The 19,899-nt window shown below is 51.4% G+C and overlaps 1 protein-coding gene across 4 annotated transcripts in view; it reads left to right on the top strand.

Moving 5' to 3' along the window:
* TNPO3 (transportin 3) overlaps nt 1-19,899 on the top strand; it is a 49,879-nt gene that overhangs the window by 3,242 nt on the left and 26,738 nt on the right. For 3 of the 4 annotated variants that reach the window (XM_074869612.1, XM_074869611.1, XM_074869610.1), the window contains exons 2-4: nt 13,653-13,853; nt 14,702-14,775; nt 15,671-15,827. In XM_074869612.1, coding sequence (XP_074725713.1) covers nt 13,653-13,853; nt 14,702-14,775; nt 15,671-15,827 — 432 coding nt within the window. Of the gene's footprint in view, nt 1-8,128; nt 8,381-13,652; nt 13,854-14,701; nt 14,776-15,670; nt 15,828-19,899 lie in introns of those variants that run through there. The other variant, XM_074869613.1, reaches the window with a different exon arrangement.

The raw sequence follows: 19,899 nt of genomic DNA, 5'->3' as shown, positions 1-19,899 counted from the left end.
TGTGGTGGTGGGTAAGAGGAGCTGGGCTGCGCTGGTGAGAAGTTTGGCGATGGATGGTCATGGGACGTTCGCTGGGGCGAGCGCCTGGAAGGACGTTGGAAAGGAAAGGTCTTGCTGCTGCTTTTTTTTTGTTTGTTTTTTTTTTTTGTGCGGAGAGACTAAACTTAGATGTTTTAAGTAGCTGCGTTCCTCTGGACTCAGGAAGGCCCACACAAATCGCAGCCTTAGCTGTAGCAGGATCCAGCCGTCCTGCTTTCAGGCTGGAAGGCCGTTCCGGAAATTAAGGCCTCTCCTCCTAATACAACTCATTAGCCGTTGCAGCGGGCACTGCTGAAGATGCAAATACTCGTTATTCCTCTATTTTACACATTTATGTAGAGAGTTTATAAAGGTAGAATGTGGAGGTTACCCTGCCACCCTCCATCCTCAGAGCTCCGTGCCCTTTGCAGAGGAGGGAGCTGAGGCAGCAGCGAGTGAGCTGCACGTTGGGCTGTAATTTTTCAGGGAAAGATTGAAAATCCAAACTCCTTTGCTGGCTTTCGGCACCCTTCACCCCTTCTCCCTCTTGAACGACGCGTTCCAGAGCGGTGTGGCGTGCGAGGCATCAGCCTTATTGAAGGTCCAACCTCGGCGATGAGCTTCCAGTGAGGATTTTGTGTCCAGAGGTTGACATAAAAACGTAAAAGCAGAAGTGTGGTGGGTTTTGGTGCGCGGCTTCTCTCAGTGGGTTAATATGGGATATAACGGATGCTCCGCTTTAGCTCTTTGCTGACTGTCAGCAGAGACGAGCCAAAGCCTTGGGGTGTCGTCTAGTTGATCCTCAAAGCAGTGGGGCACTGACCAAGTGCTCGTTTATCACTAATATTTTGTAATTAAGGCCTTCTCCTATCTCAAGCTGGATCAAGTCACTTGGTTTTAATAACCTGAAGGTCCTTTCTTTGGATTCTCTCCCGTTCACAAACCATCTCCACGCAGATGACACCCATCATTGAATATTTCTTAAATATTTGTTCTTTGTTGCCCGGCAGCAGTTTGTGCCCATTTGATGTTTGAGCGGTTGGGTCTCGCTGGGTCACGTCCCGTTTGCTGCCGCTTGGACGGGCTGTCAGGATTGGGCAGCCGCTATTTTTTTTTTTTTTTTTTTTGCATTTCTGGAGTCATGATGTCATCTTAAGATCTCGCCATTTGCCAGAGAAGCCGCTGCGGGGGCGAGAAGCTAAAGCTGAAGCCTTAGTTTGCATGGGCCTGAATCGCTCCGCGGTGCTGCTGAGAGGCGTCAGCGAGGTCGCTGGTGGTGATGGGTGGTTCGGCTTTGCAGCATCGTTTCTTGCCTTTGAACTGCTAATTATTTCAGGGGGACGTTATTTCACGCCGTAACGGAGTGTCTCGAGGAGAGTTTTGAGCTTGACTGCATCTTGGGCAGCGCTGAAGAGCTGGGCTGTAGGTCCAGATTTACCTAAAGCGCAGAAATCAAGGATCGTTCAACCAGCAAACCTACGCTGTGTGTTTGGAGTTGCAGAAAGGCTAATTCCAGACTAGTTGGACTTTCTTTCGTGCGGAAGAGCTGTACCAAGTATAGGGATTAAGCTCGTTTCAGTGGTGCTCAGCTTCCTGGTCCTGGTGCTTTAAGTGTTTCTTCGTTAGCGTGTCTTTGGAGCGGCGCGTTCGTAAAATACGCGGCGCGGGTAAGGAGCCGTGAGCTGGTGCGTTGGGTATTTTTTCGTTGTGGATTAAGTGTGGGTTGTTTTGTGATTTAATGTTGATTCATAAAGTGCTTTCTAGGAGGCGGAAATTATATGTGGCTCGTAGCCAGACAGGGTTCATTTAAGTGACTAATTCTGATACGGATTTCCTTTGATCTGTCCCTAAAGTTAATTTAATGATAATATTGCGTAGAAATATAACCCCTAATTAAATTTAAAAACAACAAAACAAGACACCTTTTACTAATTGAAGCCTGCTGGAAATAATTTTGGAATGCTTTCCCTAACCATTTTAAGGGAAATAAAATCTGGCTGCCCTTGCACCCCACGATCGGTGCTGCGTGCGTGGAGAGGAGCCCAAGAAACGCACGAGAAACGGCTCGTCTCTGCAAGGAGAAGAAAAGAAGGAGCTCACTGGCTTCTCCCTCAAACCATCCTGGTCAAGGAGGCTTTAGTCTGACCCAAAATTCGTGACTGAGATTACCAGCAAACTGGGAGAAATCCCCAGATTCACAAGAATGCTGGTCACTGGTCACCCCAGTAACCACGTACCCGAGGGCAGGGTTACTGGCCTTGATCTGATGGGTTTTTTTGTCTATTGGGCCACTTGGCCAGTTGTACTGGGCAACGATGGGTGAGTGGCTACTGTGGAGGGACGGCTGGAAGTCCGTTTTGGCACATCCGAAGGAAACACGGGTTTGAAAGCGTCATTCCAGAGCAGAGCTGCTCGTTCGGAGAGCACTGCTTGCCCTCGCCAGCGCGGGAGTTGACCTTTCCTCTGCAGCTGCCGAGCCCTTGATGGATTTTGGGGAGGTGATGGCATCTTGACAGAGCTTCGGAAGAGGATCTGTATGCCCACGCGCCCAGAGGAGACCTTTGTGACCCTCTACAGAAGGGGCTGTGCTCGTTCCCCGGTCATTGAGACGCTCCACGCTGCGGGGTTGTGTTTAGCCCGAGTCCTCTACTTGTGCTAGTCCTGGTTTTTTGAAGCATTCAATGCTACGTGTCAAGAAATTGGCCCATATCTGGCCAAAAACGATGGGTAGAAAAGGCTGTGGAAGAGAGAATGATGTGGCTTCTGGTCTGTCAGTGGAGAAGACGAGTTTCCTGAGCAACTCAGTAGCCTCCTATGATAAGGTGACTGGTGTGGTGGGTGGGGAGAGCAGCAGTTGTCCCATTCCTTGATGTTTAACAAGGCTTTCAACACGGTGTCCTACAGCGTTCCTGTAACCAAACTGGAGAGAGACAGACCTGATGGTTGGGAAACTCTCCCCATCGCAGGGCTCGAAGTGGTCAGTGGCCACCTGAAGTCCAGCTGGTGGCCAGTTATGAGGGTTGATAGTACCGTGGATGCTGCTGAACGTCTTCATTAACCACCTGGATGATAAGACAGACGCACCCTCAACAAGTTGGAGGAGCGGTTGATAGTCTGGAGGCTGGGCTGCTTTTCCAAGGGACCTTGGTGAGTGGAGGAACATGCTCACGGGGACCTCGGGCAGTTCAGCAAAGGCCGATTCAAAGTCCTTTCCCCGGGATGTGAAAACCTCGTGCAGCAGGTCAGTCTGGGTTGGCCGGCTGGAAAACAACATTGTGGTTTGGGGTTTAGGAGACCGAGTTGCCCCTGGGCTGCGTTAAGATGGATAAACCCTGGAACACAGACCAGGATTGAGGGAGGTCACCATCCTTGGAGACATTCACAACTGCCTTGAGCAAGCTTGACTTAAGTTGCTTCTGCTTGGAAACCTCCAAGTCTGCTGCTTCCAATCTTAGAGTTACCCCATGGTTCTGAGTTTTAGGTTTCTCTGCTGTCTTATCAAAGTCTTCCTTGCTACGATGTAAAGTAATACCAAATCTGTGGTAAAGATTGCCTACAGAAGCAGTTGAATCCTTTCACGGAAGGGGCATGAGATTATAATTTTGGGAAAAAAGTGCAAGTTAAACATGTTGGTGGAGTTCAGGAGGAAATGCTGCCTCTGCAGCAAGGTTTTACCAAAAGGCCTGCCACGTATTTTCCTTCTGAGCTGGAAACTCTCGATTCTTGCAGCACCTACAACTCATAATTCATCTTTGTGCTGCTTTGGTATCCGTCTCTCGGACTGGTGTTGAATAGGCCCCGTCCTTCCTTTATTTGGTGTGTGGAAAAGGAGAGGAATTTCAGGGATCTTTGTTTGGACCCTGTCACCGATCCTGGCCTCGAGGTGAAAGCCCATCTCCAGCCCACAGCTGTTTCTTCTCTCAATAACAAGCCAAAGTCTGGCTGGCAGGTTGTCCACTGGAAGATGCCTACCTTTACCAGCTGGTCTTAAGTCATCTTCACAGAATCCCAGGTTGGAAAAGCCCCTCGGGATCATCAAGTCCAACCATCAGTCCCACTCTACAAAGTTCTCCCCTACCCCACATCCCCCAACAGCTCATCCAAACGGCCCTTAAACACACCCAGGGATGGGGACTCCACCCCTCCCTGGGCAGCCTATTCCACTCTGACCACTCTTTCTGGGAAACATTTTTTCCTCATGCCCAGTCTGAACCTCCCCTGTTGCAGTTTAAAGCCGTTCCCTCTTGTTCTGTCACTAATTCCCTGGGAGAAGAGACCAGCACCAACCTCTCTACAACGTCCTTTCAGGGAGCTGTAGAGAGTGATGAGGTCTCCCCTCACCTTCTCCTCCTCACACTGAACAGTTCCTTCAATCTCTCCTCACAGGATTTATTCTCCAGGCCCTTCCCCAGCTCGTTGCCCTCCTCTGCCCTCGCTCCAGCCCCTCGAGATCTCTCTCGTATTGAGGTGCCCAAAACTCTTCAAAGTCTTGCTGAGCAATAGTCTTGGCTTTGAATGCATTCGTGGCTTTCTGGCTCAAGCCAGCCTCTGTCTAAAAAGGATCCATAAAATTTCAGGCTGTGTTAGGAGCTCCTCTGGCTGGTGCTTCAGCTTCCGTGCCGCCGGAAGATTTGTTCTGCGAGTAACTCTTACGTGAGCTGGGACTGAACGGACTGGATGCTCCTTTTTCCCAGGTTGCCTTCTCCAGAAAGACTTACTTGCCATTGAAGGTTTGTGGCTGGAATGAGCGAAGTTGGGCTGTTAGGAACTCTCTCCAACGTTGGCCTCTTACTCGTTGTCTCCTGCTCCGTACTGGGAGATTAAATTCTGGTGGAACGTGCTTGTTTCTGGTGACCATCTGGTTCTAAGCTGGTTTGGGAGGTTAGGGAGCAGGTAGGGCCCGCACAGCTGCTTGGAGACATCCGCACGTCCTTTGGTTATACGTGCGTAGCCAGGCTCCATGAATTTTTCTTAAATTCACATCTCGAGTCTTTTAGTGCCTCATCTTCTGCCCCGGGGCTGGTAGACATGTCCTCCTGCCTAAAATCCGTCCGCCTCTGGGGCAGCGCATCCCCTTCTGAGCAGAAGAGGCAACATTACGTAGGTTTGAGACCTGCTTATGGTTTCCAACCCCCCATTCGAGGTCCTTTTTGAATTTCCTTCTAGCTGCAAACCGCCCAGCTCTTCTCTCCAGCAACGACTCATCTTGCCAGCTTCATTTCCAGCCGGCTCCTGGGCTGAGGCTCTTTGAGTCAAGGTTCTTGTGTCAAAGCTACCTTGTGTCACAGCTTGGATGCCATCGTCACGAGCACTGAAGAGCGGCCTTAGCGTGGGGGCACAGGGCTGCTGTTCTGGAGAAGCTTCACGAGGATGGTTTGGACTCGTTCTGCTCGATCGCATTTTTCTTTCCCCTCCCATGGAAGAAGATTTTTATTTATTTAAAACCCGCTACTCTCACGCTTTGTTCGTGAATCCTGATGCTTCTGGAGCAGTCTTCTATCCTCCACCCCTCGGGACCCCTGCGCTCTGGATGCCCCCGGCATGGTGAAACTCGGTGGGCATCAGTCCTCTCTGCTTGCACAGAAGTGATGGAACTGCGGGAAGCAAACAGTAAAGCGATGACAAATACATTTGATTTTTTTTTTTTTTTTTTTGCAAATGTTTCCAATTATCCTTTTCTGGGGTTCTAACACTACGAGTCGTCTGTAAACGAATCCCTGCTCCTCTACCCATTTGTTAAAATTGAAAGAAATGCTGCTTTTTTTTTTTTTTCATGTGAGGAGGGTTTTTTTCTTTGTGTGAAGAAGGTCCCTAGGCTCGCCTTGTTTACATCTCTGTCTCTTGTTGTTACAGCCGTGTAAACACCCCACTCATATTTCATCCCGGTATTAAATGTCAGGCTGCAAATATTCTGTGCTTTAGCGCGGGGTTTTGGTTTTTATCTGCCACTAGAAGCCGGGTGCCTCAAGACAAAGCCCTTTGGGTGGGGATCTTCAGAGCTCAACGATGGGGGCTTGAGCCGTTGTCTTGGTTTACGCTCGTTCTTTTATCGCTCTGTTTTTACATAAAAAGTAAATTTTGAGCCCTGGGATGAAGTCAGATAGATGATAAAAGCCAGGCTTACTCATGTGAGGAAGGCTGGGCGCGGATCGATCCCCGCGGACTGGAGGGAGGCAAGCTTGAAGGCCACGGGCTCTTCCATCGAGATGGGGACAGCGGCTCGTGATTTGTTTATACCATTACAGTGGTGTTGGGCTCCTCCCTGGGAGCTTCAGTGTGTCTCTGCAAGAGCACGTTGGCTTCGGGACGGTAAAACAGCCTCAATTTTCTGTGAAAATCCTTTCCCGGCGTCGTATCGGAGCTGTTTATAGACAATTGGTGTTGGGCCCCGAGTACGATGGTCTAGAGCCTTTGCTCTGGAAATGTCTGCGCGGTGGGATGTAGGAGATATTCTGCAACGAAAATGAAAGATTGTTTGGGTTGGAAAGTGGATTAGTTTGAACTGATGAGGTCCTTGGGGGTGTCACCCTCTGTGTGGCCAGAGAAGGGGATGTTGTCCCTCAGGCTGGGTTAGTTCATCTTCATGGATCTCTCTGGAAATCCGGTCGGAGCTGAGTCTGTTCATAACTGAAAATGAGCAACGAGCCTTTATTTTCAGAACTTCCAAGACAGGCTGAACTATAGGTGCAGAATAACCTTTTCTGCCCCACAGTACTCCTGTGTTCTCAGCGGGAAGGCGATTTTTATTTTAAAAACCCCAAATCCACAAGACTTGAGGTGGTTTGCCGAGCTCCTCCTTGCACAGTCCGATGGTGGTGGTACGTTGTCTTCCTTCCCACAAGAGCTTCTTATCTGCAGGATGCTCTTAACTCGCTTTTTTTAGGTGTGGATAGTTTGGGTTTTGACCACCACATCTGGTGGCCAACGCTGGAATCTAAAATCCTTCTTTCCTGAGGTCTTTGTCGCGGTTTAAACCCGGCTGGCAGCCACACACCCCATCAGCCAAACACCCTGGGGGAGAGAATGGGAGGGGTCAAGGTAAGGAGACTTGTAGGTTGAGACTAAAACAAGTCAATAATTGAAATAAAATTAAAATAATAATGTTGATGATAATAATAATAGAATATACAAACGATTAATGCACCATGCAATTGCTCGCCACCCGCCGACCGATGCCCAGCCTGATCTTGGCGGAGAGGAGATCCCCAAACTACAGTCCCAGAAGAGAGAGCCCCCCAATTCCCGGCCAACCCTCCCCGCTACGCCGAGCGTGACGTGACGCGACGTGGAATATTCCAGTGGCCAGTCTGGGGCCGGTGCTCTGGCTGAAGTACGCGGCTGCTCTCTGGTCGTTGGCGAGACGTGTTCTTCTTTGCAGTGTTTGAGAGCTGCAGCCAAAGACTAAGAATTTATTTATTTCTCACCCTGACGTTTCTTTGAGGCCTTCCTTACCTGTTCTGCTACCGTATACATCTATTCTTGCTAAAAACTACTGCGGAGTTGGGGGTTTTTATTCCTATATATTAATTGACAGTCCAGGTAATCGTTGTTGGAGCTGTCTGAGGGCTCCAAGCCAACTTCTGGCTTGGGCAAGAGGTTGGCCCCGAGCCAACATCTTTCAGCTCTTGAAGGCTTTATGTAATTTCTGACTATGCTGCAGGAAATTTTGGCCACGCCAATAGCTTCTTTTAGTACTGTCAGTCATTAGTGATCACAAAACCATTAATAATTTTCCCGTCTCTGTTGAATCAGCAACTTCCAGACGATTAGATGAGCCCAGCTTTGATTTTTTTGTGTGTTTTCTGGTCGGATCTCCTTACACGCTCGCTGTCGAGCCCCCGTTTCTGCCGCCAGGTCCGTAATTGTTCAATTCTAAATGCTGTGGAAAAATATGTGCCTGTTAATACAGTTGAGAAAGTTTTTAATACGAGTCTCAGAGGGTCTGGTGTGATTCTAGTTATTGTAGTTATTTAGTTTCTTAAGAAGGGCTTTTTATTTATTATGGGCTTGGGAATTAGCTGGTGAGTATAAATAAATCTGTAGGGACGTTTTTGTCAGAAATACGTCCAAATTTTTCTTACTACCCGTTTTGAAGTTTTTACAGGCGAGTTATACGCCAGCAATAGCTGGAGTTATTGGAGAAAGCTTATTTAACAGCCCGTGGTCAGAGAGGCGGCTGGAAAGGAAGGATCAAAGCCCGGTAAGAGCAAAGGAGCTCATCTGAAAGGAGCCAGCTCCAGAAAGACTCCTTGACCATCGCCAGCGGTGGCTCCAAAGCCTGCTGAGCACCCGTTGAAGCAAGCCCGGCTGTCTGTCTGTCCGTGGGCAGCCCCGTCCGTCCGCCCTCTGGCCAAATTCAAAGGTAAAAGCGATTCACGGCGTCAGCCTGAGGTCGGAGACGAGGACTAGCAGCTGACCTGGCGCGTGGTCGGGGCGGGGACCGGCATTTACCGTGAGGTTACGGGCCCGCGGAGAAAACACGCCATGTCCTGCGGAAAGCTGGGGAGAGGGAAGGTCTCTGCTTGCCTCTGGATGCGGCGGGGGGTTGAGCGTAGAGCGATCACCGCGTGGCTTTTGGGGCTCTTCCCCTTGTATTTGTTTGCTTGGGTTTTGCTGAGGTTGAGCTAAATGGAGAAAGGAGGAGGGCGAGCACCAGAGTGCTGAGCGTCTCGGGCCGGTCTGAGGGGCCCTGACACGTGTTAGTCTCGTGTCGGGGGACTTTTGGGGTTGACAGTCAGCTCAGGCCCTACGTTAGGGGCTAAAACCACTGTAGAAATCTCTCCCGGCGAAATTCCAGGGAGTAGATTCCAGGAGCTGGGCCCTGTGCTGGAAGGAAACCACAATTTTACTTTGCCGTATGCGAAAGAGACTGTTTTTCCCTTGGGAATGAGACTGGATCGTGCTGACCTTGACTTGAAATCTTGAACAAACTGCTCATGGCCTCCCCTCTTCCCCCTGCGCCGCGCTGCGGACCCTGGGCACGGGCCCCACCACGGACCGGGACGTCTGGAGCGTCGGCTGGCGACCGCGTTGGAGCGCGCCGCTGTTTGTGGGCCCCCACCCTCCCGCAAGGGGTAGATACGTTTTGAAACGTGATTATTTTTTCTTTCAAGAGGAATCCTTTGAGTATCTGAGCGGCAGGAGCTTGACGCGGAGCGAGGAATCGCCAGGATTCAATTTTCAAGCATGTTCAAAGCAAAATGTGGATTTTGGTGGATCCTGGGGACGGCAGGACGCATGCTGCTGCGCCGGGGAGGAACCAGCTGCCAAAGTCAGTTTAGATTTGGGAGAATCCAGGCAACGAAGTCACGTCACGCAGTTCTAGCTGGTGTCGCACTGAAGGTGTGAAACAAGCCAAGGGGGGGTTTAGGCAACGAGCTGGGCCACGGGAGAGCTCGCTGCACCGCCGCGCTGGGGGTTATCGGCGTAACCGCTGTGCCTCTTGTTTCTCCTTGGCTCTGTGGGCTGGACCCGTTTTGCCAACTCAGGATCGAATTCTCAGTAGCAGATGTGGCTCTTTACTCTGAAATACTAAATGCAGCTGGAAGACGAGGCTGGACAGACTGCATTAAAAAAAAAAAAAAAAAAGAGGTATTAAGTCATTGGAACAACTGGCCAAAGGTTATGATCGATCTCCTTCGCTATCAAGGCTGAAGTAAGGACTAGAAGTGTTATTTTTTTTAAAATATAGAGAGTTTATTTCACACTGGATTTAATTCAGGGAAATCCTGGCACTTAAAGGATGTTGGAGACAAGGGCTGCAAACCCATCATCTCGTAGGTTGGTTCAAGCTCAGGAACACTCACCCAAAGTACCGCTGCGGGTGTCTAAATCCGTTGGATTTTGTGTTTTTTAACCTCGCTAAACATAAGAGCAGTCATCTTCCTCCGTCATCTTCCTCCATTATATAGACATCAGCTCATTTTTAGCACCGCCTTAGGTTCGTGCAGTGCAAAAATTCTCGAGTTCAGTAAAATAAGAGATCAGTCCATTTTATTTTATCTTTCCGTGCTTGTGCTGGGGGTGGGGTGAGGGTAGTGCCGAGGTGCCCTTGTGCAGACGGTGCTTGAAATTTGAAAAATTAAAATAGCCAAGAACAAGATGGGGGTTTTTACATCAGCCCTGGTGCGCTGGGGATGTCTGCGCGAGCTCTCCTTTGATTTCCAGAGGTGTCCGCACAGGTAGGCTGCGTAACCTCCTGAACTTCGTGAAACCAAACCAGATTTTCAACAAAAACCCCTTATTTCTGTGACGGGGTATCGGCCGCTTTGCGTGGCTGAATCGCCGAGTCCTGCTGTGCTGGGCAGCCCGATGCGACTCGGCGCTCTGCTCCCCTGGTAGATAATAGGAGCTGAGCAGTAGACACATCCCAAAAAGCCTTTTTTTTTCTTTTTTTCCCCCGACTCTCAATGCCTAAATGTAAGCTTGGGAGGAGAAGTCTGTGCCTGTGAAGGACTAGGGAAGGCGACAGCCTGGATCTGCCTTCCCACGTGGATGTTTCCTCCAGGTAGAGCAAGGGGATGGCTTTTTTCCCTGGGATTTCTGGTTATAAAGCGTTTTTTTAAAAGGCAAACAGACAGAATCCTTTGTACGGTAGATGATTTTAATATATTTAATTTATTTCATTGTTCCCCTCACTGTGCTGTTGGACCTGGATAGACTCTAGATATATCTATAACGTCCTCCCCTGCGGTGGTTGTGGGGTCCTGCCTCGCTGGCCGTTAACACGAGGCTTTTGGGGAACTCCTCCTTCCGGGGTACGATGTTTGTCTGGCTGGAATGTTAGCTGGAACTGTCTTTCATCTCCCCTAAAGAAAAAAATTAGAAATATCCACCATCCTCCAGTCCCATGACCCATCCACCTTATTTTCAGTCAGAGATATCTTTTGGAGTCCAACAGAGTGATTTTCATAGTGATTGTAGTGATAAAAATGACAATCTGGTGAGTGTTGGGTGGGTTGGGCTGTTCCTTCGAGTGCCCGCGGCTGGTGTGCAGCAGTTTTGGGGTGCAGGTCAGAGGAGGGGGCTGAGGCGCTCAATGTTAGTCACACGCATGGGGTGGAGAGTGTGAATTGATGAGTTCAAGCTTAACTGTGCACAGAAATTCAGATTTGAAGCGTTTTGGAGAAATGAAACATTCATTTTAATTTAAAAAAAAAAAAACCAGCAAATGATCTTACCACAATTTAAAATGTGTGGCAGATGTTTCAGGAAAGGAGGAGTATTTTATGATCACCCGAGTTCTTTGAAGAGCTCCTTCCTTAACAGGAGTCCCCCAATTCAAGGGTTTCATAGAATCACAGACTGGTTTGGGTTGGGAGGGACCTTAAAGCCCATCCAGTGTCGCCCCCTGCCCTGGGCAGGGACACCTTCCACTAGCCCAGGTTGCCCAAAGCCCCATCCAACCTGACCTTGAACCCTTCCAGGGAGGGGGCAGCCACAGCTTCTCTGGGCAACCTGTGCCAGGGCCTCACCCCCCTCACAGGGAACAATTTCTCCCTTAGATCTCATCTAAATCTCCCCTCTGTCAGTTTAAACCCGTTCCCCCTCGTCCTATCCCTCCCCCCTGATGACGAGTCCCTCCCCCCTTTCCTGTAGCCCCTTTCAGTCCTGGGAGGCCGCTCTAAGGTCTCCCCGGAGCCTTCTCTTCTCCAGCTGAACACCCCCAACTCTCTCAGCCTGTCCTCACAGGGGGGTGCTCCAGCCCCCCGAGCATCTTCGTGGCCTCCTCTGGCCCCGCTCGAGCAGGTCCGTATCCTTCTGCTGTTGGTGCCCCCAGAGCTGGACCCAGCACTGCAGGGGGGTCTCCTGAGAGCAGAGGGGGAGAATCCCCCCCCTCGCCCTGCTGCCCACACTGCTCTGGGTGCAGCCCAGCACACGGGTGGCTTTCTGGGCTGCCAGCGCACGTTGCTGGCTCACAGGCAGTTTTCCACCCCCCAAGTCCTTCTCCTTGGGGCTGCTCTCCATCCCCTCCTCACCCAGCCTGGGTTTGTGCTTGGGATTGCCCCGACCCATGGGCAGGACCTTGCCCTTGGCCTTGTTGAACTCCATGAGGTTTGCCCATCCCAGCTCTCCAGCCTGTCCAGGTCTCTCTGGATGGATCCTTCCCTCCAGTGTGTTGTTGGCAAACGTGCTGAGGGTGTGTTTGATCCCACTGTCCATGTCCCCAACAAAGATGTTAAACTGGTCCCGACTCCTGAGGACACCACTCGTCACTGCTCTCCACTTGGACATGGAGCTGTTGACCCCAACTCTTTGAGTGCCACCACCCAGCCAATTCCTCACCCCCGAGTGCTCCATCCCTCAAATCTGTCCAATTCAGAGACAAGGATGTCATGTGGGACTGCCAAATGCTTTGCACAAGTCCAGCTAGATGCTGTGCTGAAGAGCTGACGGTGGCCCCGCCATCCCTTGGTGGGCTTTGGTGACCCTTGGTGGCCCAGCCAAGTTTTCCTTGCCCAACTGGCTTTTTTTTCCTCCCAAACCCTGGGCAGTAGGTGCTTCAGCAGGTCTAAAGGGTGCCTGGGGTGTAAAGGGCTTGTCCCCCGTGTCTGCCTGTTCCCTCATCTCAGCGAGTTGAGGGTGGCACAGGCTCTGCCCGGTGGTGCCCACCGGTCCTCTGGCTCGCCCAGCGCTCTCCCCATGGCTTCTGATCCCCCACAGAGGGCAAAGCCTTCGGCCTCGTACCAGCCAGGCAGCCGTTTGCTGCCTCTCCGAGGCCGGGCAGGCAATGATTTCCCTTGTTGCTGGCTCCCCTCCAAGCTCTTTGGCACATCCCCAGTCTGCTGCGGAGTCACCGGTCCCAGTGGGTGCTCTTAGATGGGCCTGGCAGCTTCGATCTTGCAATTACTTACTGTTAGTTTGATCTGGAGAGACCTTTATCGAATCCTTTTTCCATTTGGCCCTCGCTGGGCTCTCTCCAGTTTTATTGCTGTGTAATAGGCGCAGCAATTACCCACCTTTGCCCAAAAAAGTCGCTTTTCTTGCTGCTTGCTGCAAGGGTGGGCATCAGATCTGCTCTTGAGTCTGCTCTCCAGAAGGGATTGTAGTACCTTCTCCCAGGTGATTAGTGACAGAACAAGAGGGAACGGCTTTAAACTGCAACAGGGGAGGTTCAGACTGGACGTGAGGAAAAATGTTTCCCAGAAAGAGTGGTGAGAGAGTGGAATAGGCTGCCCAGGGAGGGGGTGGAGTCCCCATCCCTGGGTGTGTTTAAGGGCCGTTTGGATGAGCTGTTGGGGGATGTGGGGTAGGGGAGAACTTTGTAGAGTGGGGCTGATGGTTGGACTCGATGATCCCAAGGGGCTTTTCCAACCTGAAGGATTCTGGGATTCTGAACTGAGGCTGTGAGCATCCCCGCCAAGGCCAGGTCTCTGCTGGAACCTGATTCACTCCTTCAGCTCCTCGGGTAGGTGTCACGGCCCCGACGCCTTCATTAGCCAGCCCCCGCGGCCCCACTGCGACGGCAACGCGGCGTGAAGTCTCCTGGTGAAAATTCCAGGGGTGTTTTGGGGAAGAGGATGCGTTTTTATTGTGGGGGGGAATTTGGGCTTTCTCTTAAGCCTGCTGGTAGGTGCTGGGTTGGCTTGGCATCGCCCTGCCTGCTCGCTGATGCCGCCGGACTTTGCCCCCAGGTCCACGCCTGGGAGATCTCCGACCAGTTGCTGCAGATCCGCCAGGATGTGGAATCGTGCTACTTCGCGGCGCAGACTATGAAGATGAAGATACAGACTTCCTTCTACGAACTCCCCACGGATTCCCACGCTTCCTTACGGGACTCTTTGCTGTCTCACATCCAGAACTTGAAAGACCTGTCACCGGTCATCGTCACCCAGGTAGGTGCCGAGCAGAGGGCTGGAAGGAGCCGCTCGCTAAAGGTCGGTGAGTCAGAGAGGGCTTAAAGCCTGGACTGCTTAGTCCTGACTTGCTGTTGAGCCTGGCTTGTGTCACAGCCCTGCTAAAGCCGTTCCTTACAGTAATGGCCGGCTTGGGGGAGGAAAAATAGATGCTGCAGGTCACACTGATGGTGGCCAGCTCCAGTTTTTCTCACTTCTGAGGCAAAGCCCTTGGTTGCTTTTCCTCCGGCGTGGAGAACAGAGAAGGTTGATGCCTGCGGCCAGTCCGGCCGTGTCTCCCAGTACAGAATCGTTTGCCCTTCTTCATTATTTGGCTACCTTAGTTAAATTGAGTACTTTACCCTCTTGTTTGCTGTTAAGAGAGGCTGAGAGGGGAAACAGCTCTTCCAGGGCTTTTCCCTGCCGCTCTTCGATGGAGACAAAGGACCCTGGGTGCCCAGGGGGATTCCTGCCGAGGTGCTGGCATCCCCTCAGAAATCCCCTCGTTCTCCGCCCAGCATTCCCGTTATCCACCCGTTCCTGCGGCGCAGGGCTGGCTGACACCACACAGACTGAGGCGAGGTTGCCTCTGCAAGCCCCTAAATAGCCCAGCAGAGAATGTGCCCCCATCGGGGCACTGGCCTTCTGCAGTTCACCCCAGGGGGGGCTTGCGCACACAACAGGGATATTGTGAATTAATCTTCTGCCTCTGCAGGCTCAGAATTACCTGCCAGCCCTGCCGAGCTTGGCTCTGACGGTCCCAGCACCCTTTCTCCTGTGCTGTTGAGCGGATTTCATCAGTCACTGCGTTTAGTTGTGGTTTTTTTTCTCTCCTCTTCCCCTTTCAGCTTGCTTTAGCAATAGCAGACCTTGCCCTGCAAATGGCTTCTTGGAAAGGCTGTGTACAAACACTGGTTGAAAAGTAAGTAATTGTTTATATCCTCAAACTTGAAATGGTTCCTTGAGTAAGTGTTGAGTGGGTGGACCTGCGTGGTCCAAAAAGGCACGCAGCAACAAACGGCCCAACCATAGAGAAGTGGGGGTTTTTTTTGATTCCCTATTTAGATTCATAAGTTTGATTCCCTGTTGGATTTCCTTTTAGATTTCCCTCTTTGATTCATAATTTTGATTCCATTAGATTCCCTGTTAGATTTCCTTTTTTGATTCGTAATTTTGATTCCCTTTTAGACTGATTTCCTTTTTGATTCATAATGTAAAGTGTGATGGATCCTGGCAGGGAGATGGGCTGGAGGGAGAGGCCTGGGGCTCTGCAGCAGAGTCTGCGCACGCTCCCATGGACGCGGCTCTCCGAGACTCAGCGATTTTCCTCATCCCCGTTTTTGTTAGGGGATGATCCCTCCTCCCCTCCCAGCTTTAGTGTGGGATGGAACAGCGCGGCCGAGCCCCCCGCCACCGCTGTCGGGTGTCCCGAGGCGCCCGCTCGGCCGGGGCAGTTGTGCCCGATTTCCGTGTGACGGCGCTTTGCGCTGCCCTGGGGTCGCCGAGGGGGGCTGCCACGTGCTGAGACCCCGCTGAGGGGGTCCCCTGGTATTTCTGTAGTGGGAGGGAACTTGACTTACCTGGGCAGCAGCACCTGGACTCGATGTGCTCATCACCCAGGAAAGCTTCTGCCATCTTTCCATTGAAAATCTCGAGCCAAACCGCTGACAGAGGCTCTTCCCAACAGTGCTCTGCCCTTGCAGTTGGACTCTGGAGTGTGTTCCCATTGTTCTGGTCACCTCCTCGCCAATATTTCAGTTTTCTGCCTGTGCTTGCCTGTCCCCTGCCTTCACGTGCCGTCCTTCCCGTTGTTTCAGGTACAGCAATGATGTAACATCGCTGCCCTTTCTGCTGGAAATCCTCACGGTGCTGCCAGAAGAGGTTCACAGCCGATCCTTGCGCATCGGCGCCAACCGCCGTACCGAGATCATAGAGGATCTGGCCTATTACTCCAGCACGGTCATCTCCCTGCTGGTAAGGAGACCGAGCTGCGGCTGAGCCCCGCTCAACGGCTCAACAACCTCATGCAGCTTCTTCTCCCCCTCCGCGTCACCGACCCAGATGATTCCGGGTTGGATGTGATCAAAAAGCCGGTCTGAAACAAGCTTATTTTATATATTCCAGTTCCAAGCAGATCAAAATCACAACCAGGTCCCTCCACTGGATTGAAACGGGAGCTTGTTATGGAAATTTAATAACTGTCTCATCCTCTCACTGGACGGTCCGTGTGAGGACTCGTTGTTTTAGCTGGTGGTACGGAGCGGGGAGGCTTCTTCTGGCGCTGTGTACTTTAAGTTCAGGAAAAGCTCTTTAGTCTCCTGGATTGTCAGTCCCGTAGTTGGCTAGGACTGGATTCCTGTGCAGGCTGGGGTTAGTTTTGGGTTATTTGAGGGTTAAGAAATTATTTCAACCCCTTCTGGGTGTGTGTGGAACTCTAGATCATCTCTAGATTCACACCTATGTGTGTCTCTATCACTTAGAAGAAAGACATTCAGGTCCTTAGAGAGTGATGTCTCTCTCTTCTCATGCCCCTTTCAGACATAAATTCAGGCTTAATTTCTGACAACTATGTGATAAGCTGAGATGATGTGTTTAGCTGCAGGTCACCTTTAGGAATGGCCAAACAGGGAGCCTGTAGCTGAATCTCCAGGTGGTTCTTCAGAGATTCCCCCATTTGGGGAGCATTCATGCTCTCTAAGATTGTTGTGGGCCCCAAAACAGGGCAAGTTGGGGGAGCAGAGAAGCAGCGTTGAGGTGAATTGCTGCAGGGACTGAAAAGAAACGCTCCTGGCTGGCTCCTTCCTTTCCAGAGAGACTTCTCACATTCTTCAGCATTGTTTGAGCTCCATAAATCCACCAACCTGATCCTGCTACAAACAGAGCACACGCTGTAGCCTCTTCCCGCTGATGTCTCCCCTTTCACGCTGCTTATCTAAAGAAGGGAAAGATAACATTCCCTTCCCTGCTGGAATTCCCCCAGCAGCTGCTTCATGGCAGCATGCTCCAGCTGGAGCCCAGCGTTCCGGCCCTTTCATTGCAGCATCTCATCAGCGGCCGTTTCCCTGCTCCGCAGCCCCGTCTGGCCGGGCGGGGGGTCTGTGGTCTCCCCGTCTCTCTTCCACTCTCCTGCCACTGGTTTGCTGGGTGAGTTGGGGGCTGTTGAAGACAGGAGGAACCTCAGCCTTTAGGATCCTTAATACTTCATCCCCGTGATCAAGTAGAAGCCTGTGTTTTGCAGTGCTTTTTGATGCTGTTTCTCCACGCTGCGGAATCGCAGCCCCCCGTCGCCCTTAGGCTGTCGTTATTTCCTTAGCAACGAGCAAAACTGAAGGGCTTTATTTTTTTTACCTGTGACCTCCTTCTCTTCTCCTCAGCGGATGCTTCTTCGTGTCCCTTCCTGCTCTAGCGTGCAGCATCTTTGCCCGTCCCCAGTACTGTGCTGGGCAGAAATAGGCGGGGGGCTCTGAGCAGAGAGGAGGGGGTTGCCCTCCCTGGGATTCGAGTCCTTTATCCCCTCCTGCCCCTCAGTTCTTCCCTCCCCCACATCCCTTCCCTCTCTGAATCCCCTTCTCTGATGGGACCCAGCACAAACTCAACCCCCAGCACTTTTCCTTTGTTTAATTTGGAGAAGAAGGTGGAGTAGAGGTAAAAAGAGCTGTTTCACTCACCCTGAAACCTTTGCAGAAGGCCCCTCGTTCTGTTTCCATGCTGCTTTTTGTAGGTCTGTGCTGAGGAGAGGCACAGAGAGTGTCTGGAACAGAGATACGAGCATGACAGGTGCTTCTGGTGGATGTTCCGTGTCTGTGCGGTGTCTGGTTTTGGCTCTTCTCGTGGAGGCCTGGGAAGGAGGATTCATTTTGCAGAGTTACTCCAGTGACTGTGAAGGAAGGGGCATTGCAACCATCAGGGATCACAGAATCATTTCGGTTGGAAAAGACCTTTAAGATCAGCGAGTCCAACCGTTAACCCAACACTGCCAAGCCCAGCACTAACCCACGTCCCCAAGCGCCACGTCTGCATGTCTTCTAAATACCCCCAGGGATGGTGACTCCACCCCTTCCCGCCTCTTCCGGTGCTTGACAACCCTTTTGGGGAAGAAATTTTTCCCAATATCCAACTTAAACCTCCCCTGGTGCAACTTGAGGCCATTTCCTCTCGTCTTATGTATCAGGACACAGAGTTGAGCCACACCCTCTGCTCGGTAGCATCCCAGGTCTTGCTTGAGAATCCCAGAATCCTTCAGGGTGGAAAAGCCCCTCGGGATCATCAAGTCCAACCATCAGCCCCACTCTACAAAGTTCTCCCCTACCCCACATCCCCCAACAGCTCATCCAAACGGCCCTTAAACACACCCAGGGATGGGGACTCCACCCCCTCCCTGGGCAGCCTATTCCACTCTCTGACCACTCTTGCTGGGAAACATTTTTCCTCATGCCCAGTCTGAACCTCCCCTGTTGCAGTTTAAAGCCGTTCCCTCTTGTTCTGTCACTAATTCCCTGGGAGAAGAGACCAGCACCAACCTCTCTACAACGTCCTTTCAGGGAGCTGTAGAGTGATGAGGTCTCCCCTCACCTTCTCCTCCTCACACTGAACAGTCCCAGCTCCTTCAATCTCTCCTCACAGGATTTATTCTCCAGGCCCTTCCCCAGCTCGTTGCCCTCCTCTGCGCTCGCTCCAGCCCCTCGAGATCTCTCTCAGATTGAGGTGCCCAGAGAGGTGTCAGAGAAGACTCTCTTCCCCCCCTAAGCCGAGTTTATCCCGGGAGAGGTCTGTGCCATGACCACCGCAGCCATTAGGGGAGCCCTGTTCCACTTTTTCCACGGGCTTAGTTGTCTTTGAGCGAGTCCTTACTCCTGAACCTCTCTTCACCTTCCTCGAATCCCTGCTCCGTGCCGTCCCTCTGAGCTGTCCCAGGCCTCAGCGCTCTTCCTGGGACGTCTCGGAGACGACTGGCTGTCACATTCTGTTGTGCTGATGAAGGATGCTAATTGAACTCAGAGTGAAAAGAGTAGGTGTATTTTACTGGGGATAACTAAATGATGTAACAGAGTAATACAGAAAACACGCAGTAAGAAAAGGCAGAATAGTGCACTTAAATAGGAAAATACAGGGTAATGCATCACATCATTACTACATGAGAGAGAGAACAGTGATTAAGGAAGATCCATCCCCACTTGCACCCGTTCCCATCACCCAGCCCCGCAGGCGCTGGGCAGCCCCGGTTACAGCGAGGATTTGTTGAGCCTTTCCCGGGGAGTGGGAAGTCCCACGCGGTGTGTCCACCCGTAGCTGAGGCAGCCAGAGTCGCTGCGAGCGGGTCCGGCCTTAATATACCAAAAATCAGCCACCCAGAATAACCGGCACCTTTGTTTTGAGCGGAAATATCTGGTTTCATCCTCCTGTTGGATTCCACCCAAAGCCTGGCCAGGGCTCGGGGGGGGGAAACCAAGGGAGTTTCTAACAAGGCCAAACACTTGGGTTCTCAGCCTTGAACAAGGCTGGGAAAGGAAATTTGGATACATTCTCTCAGTATTTCATCCTCACTACTGATTAAATTCTGTCTAAGCTGCATCTTTCACTGGTGAGGTTACATACTTTGTTAATGACTACATGCTAAGTGAGCAGCTTCAGCTCGGGGCCTGTTGTTCAGGCTTCAATATTTCACAGAATCACAGAATCATTCAGGTTGGAAAAAACCCTTGGGATCATCGAGTCAACGCTTTAGCACTTTTTACAGCAGCATAAGTGGGTTGGTATAACTTAGTACAACACCCACTAGCACCATGGTTATCAGTTATAAAATATACAGGCGTCGTCTGTAGGCCAGCTCTGGCTTGGGCCTCTTGTCCAAGCCTCAGCACTTCACCTTCCCGGAGACGACGCCAGACACTGGTGTTGGATCACCGAGGCTCGACTTTCTCTTCAGATTTCCTCTGCCTCTGCCCGGAGCTTTGGTGGTAAATCCCAGCACGGGTATTTCAACCACTTGCCTGAAGAGCGACGTTACATTTTTCTGTGTAGAATTGAAATGCTGAATGAATTCCCT

The sequence above is a fragment of the Strix uralensis genome, chromosome 5, assembly GCF_047716275.1.
Source record: "Strix uralensis isolate ZFMK-TIS-50842 chromosome 5, bStrUra1, whole genome shotgun sequence".
Classification (NCBI taxonomy): Eukaryota; Metazoa; Chordata; class Aves; order Strigiformes; family Strigidae; genus Strix; species Strix uralensis.
The sequence above is the reverse complement of the archived record's forward strand: the minus strand, read 5'-3'. Positions and strand labels throughout refer to the sequence as shown.